Raw genomic sequence first — 3,525 nt, forward strand, 5'->3', positions numbered from 1 at the left:
GGGGGGGGGCATGAGTCTTAAACATTAAGCTCAATGCAAGGCGTTGGATTGAGAGACTTAGTGGTGTTTGTGTGAAGTCTGAGCATTGGTTGTTAAAGGAAGGCATTTTAAAGTGTTTACAGTTTTAAGCAGAATCATCCCGTGTTGTTGAATAACTTGAATAACTTGAATTCCTCCAATGAGAAAAAGCTGCTTCTGTGAGGATGGAAAGTAGAAAGCGATGTGACTTTTTGAAGCTGCACATACGTAGATGTGCATTTCTCACGACGATGTAAACTCTCCTCTAGATTTCAACTTAGTTAATCTTCTGAATGAATTCTCCCACATTTAAAACACCAAGGTGACGTTCTGAAAGGACAGGTAATATCAGAAAAGCTGCAGAAAAGTTAAATATTTAAACAAACTTTAAAACGTTACTTTCTTTGTCTCCAATTAAAAATGACACAAGTTAAATACTGGCTTTATGCTGAGAGGTATCTTTCCCCGGTGTGGGTACAGTAGGTCTGATCTGTGAAAACAGTAAGAAGGTTTGTGGGGCAACATGTCATCTCATATTTGTCTTTTAGAAACACATTTCTAGACATCGTCCTAAACGTCTGTTATTGTTTTCTGTTTACAGCTAGCTGTGCTGTGATTGGCTGATCTCTGACATCAGTGTAAAGATGGCATTTTACAGTTTTGAGCAGAATCATTGTTTTCTATTGAACATTTTAGACAAGATTTTGTGCAGAAACCAGATTTTCTAAAATGGTGAACTTGAATTCCTCCAATGACAAAAAAGCTTTTTTTTTGCGAGTTTAGAAAGTAGAAAACTAGATCCACATTTAAAACACCTCGGTCTGACGTTCTGGAAGGACAACGAATATCAGAAAAGCTGCAGAACAGTTAAATATTTAAACAAACTTGAAAATGTAATTTTACTTTTTTTTTTCAACAACACAAGTTAAATAGTTCTCTATGCTTAGAGGAGTGGGATAGGTCTATATGAAAAAGGATTTCCGGGTATTATTTGTTTTATTGTGAGAAACACATTTCTAGACATTGTCCTAAACGGCTTTTATTGTTCTCTGTTTACAGCTAGCTGTTCTGTGATTGGCTGATCTCTGACATCAGTGTAAAGATGGCCCACCTCTTCCTCGCCAGTAAGATCTCCATGCTGGACGCCAAGATACCCCCTCAAAGCGCCATGAAAACACAGACTCCTGCAGAGAATCTGAACCAGAACAAGTCCAGAGTCGTGTTGTTGTCTCGCGTCCCGCACGTTAACGAGCTACAGCTAACGGCGGCTACAGGTGGAGCAGAGATGTCGTGTAATCGATGCATCGTGCCGTTCGGCGTCGTGGTTCTGATCGCCGGCATCGTGGTCACGGTGGTGGCGTACACCTTCAACTCCCACGGGTCCAACATCTCGCTGCTGGGGCTGGTGATGCTGTCTACTGGACTGTTCCTGCTGGGCTCCAGCGCCCTCTGCTGGAGGCTGAGAGGCAGCAAGAAGACGGACAAGCGCCGCGAGAGCCAGACCGCCCTGCTGGCGAGTCAGGGGTACTGCGTGGCCTGAACACCGTCCGGTTCAGGTGATTAACGCACCACGACTTAAACAGAGACTCGGATTGGTCAACTCTGCATTTCCTAAAGAGATGAATCCGTTTGTACTCGCTGCAGGCGACGAATACTCTGCAGAAAACTCAAAGAACGAGGATTTAAACACGACATCCTGCGGGAGGGGGCCCTTTGTTCCGATGGCCCAACAATCATTAACAACTATTGTCCCGAAACAGAAGCTCATGGCTGACTATCGTCTCAAATTACGCCGTCAGACCTTTGAAACAATATCTGATTACTTTGGGACAACGGACTGTCGGACAAATCAGCTTTTGGTCCTTTTTATTGGTGTTTCGGGAATAATTGTTGTGATGGCCCGTTTGTCTGACAGCTCGATAACCAACGACTACAGGCTGGAAAACACACTTTCTGAAACAAACAGAAGCACAAATGGCTAATATTTATCGCTAATCATCGGACCCTTGGAACAATGGCCGTTCAATTTGGGACAACGGGCTTTCGGACAAATGGTCCAGTTAATTGGGGTTTCAGAATAATGGGCCATCGCACAAATAGCATGGCTCAGATTCAGGAGCAGAAAGTAATGCATGGATGATGGAGAGGAGACTTTTTAAGGTGAGACGATGAGGTTGATTATCCATTCCTCAGAACTGTTATCGAAAGGGCTTTGGTGGAGGACTCTGCTCCACATGGAGGACTCTGCTCTACATGGAGGACTCTACATGGAGGACTCTACATGGAGGACTCTGCTCCACATGGAGGACTCTGCTCCACATGGAGGACTCTACATGGAGGACTCTGCTCCACATGGGAGGACTCTGCTCCACATGGAGGACTCTGCTCTACATGGAGGACTCTACATGGAGGACTCTGCTCCACATGGAGGACTCTACATGGAGGACTCTGCTCCACATGGAGGACTCTGCATGGAGGACTCTACATGGAGGACTCTGCATGGAGGACTCTGCTCCACATGGAGGACTCTGCTCTACATGGATGACATACAGTAATCAAAAAACTGCTAATAAGCTATAAAACACACTTAACAAAGTACTCTAAGTTCCTTGTTCTCTGATAAACTCCACTTTGGAAGTTTCTTTCTTTGTCTGCCGCCCTGGCAGACAAAGAAAGAAACTTCCAGATAGATACAGTATTTGTAAAACATAGCTAGGGAAAGGGGGAGAAACTCAAACTTAGGGAAACTTATGATTTTACATTTATGAGTCAAAGGAGTCTGAGAGTATTGAACACATTTGAGGATACGATGTTTTCTTGTAAATTAGACATTTTTGTTGTGAGTTTTCCATTTAAACACTCGGAGAATATCCACTTCTGTTTCTCGGAATGTATTATTTGATTTTGGAAAGTCTTTGAATATTATCCCCCTCCCCCGACTCTGTGATAAGTTATTTTACAGCTAATGGTGGCAGTGCGCCCAATCATCTCATCTAATCTGTGATATGCATGGTATCTTTCTTAGGTATGATCCTAAGTGACGAAGATATTCCTTCGTTTTTAAGAGCTCACATGAAGCTGTTAAACGTTCCTTTTTCCCGTTGTATTTATTCCGTGTCCTTGTTGTATTAAAGGGAATCTTTCAAAACCAACGTGAGAGATCTTTCTCCTCAGACGGTTTGTTCTGTACAGTCTGTAGTTAGAGCAGTGTTTACATTCAGCTGTGTTTATGTTGCCTAGCAACGCACGCACACACACACACACACACACACACACACACACACACACACACACACACACACACACACACACACACACACACACACACACACACACACACGGATGAAGTTGCGTCATTGGGAGGTTGTGTTGACGGGTGACGGTTACAACGCGTCGTCACTTCTGTGGCGAATTATAGGAAAAAGAAAACTACAATCTTTAAATGGGTAAATGTAACAAAAAAAAGTTAATAGTCTTTAAAGGTGGGGAAGGACTCTGCTCTACATG

At 43.4% G+C, this 3,525-nt stretch overlaps 1 protein-coding gene across 2 annotated transcripts in view; it reads left to right on the plus strand.

Annotated features, from left to right (window-relative positions):
* Positions 1-1,583, plus strand: part of LOC104963361 (transmembrane protein 100-like) — a 1,789-nt gene extending 206 nt beyond the window's left edge. The window contains exons 1-2 of one of the 2 annotated variants that reach the window (XM_010791939.1): positions 856-884; positions 1,078-1,583. In XM_010791939.1, the coding sequence (XP_010790241.1) occupies positions 1,121-1,558 (438 nt within the window). In that variant the 5' untranslated portion in view covers positions 856-884; positions 1,078-1,120 and the 3' untranslated portion in view covers positions 1,559-1,583. Of the gene's footprint in view, positions 1-855; positions 885-1,077 lie in introns of those variants that run through there. The other variant, XM_010791938.1, reaches the window with a different exon arrangement.
* The last annotated feature ends 1,942 nt before the right edge of the window (positions 1,584-3,525 follow it).

This window comes from Notothenia coriiceps, unplaced genomic scaffold (assembly GCF_000735185.1).
Source record: "Notothenia coriiceps isolate Sejong01 unplaced genomic scaffold, NC01 NC01_scaffold00036061, whole genome shotgun sequence".
NCBI classification, from domain to species: Eukaryota; Metazoa; Chordata; class Actinopteri; order Perciformes; family Nototheniidae; genus Notothenia; species Notothenia coriiceps.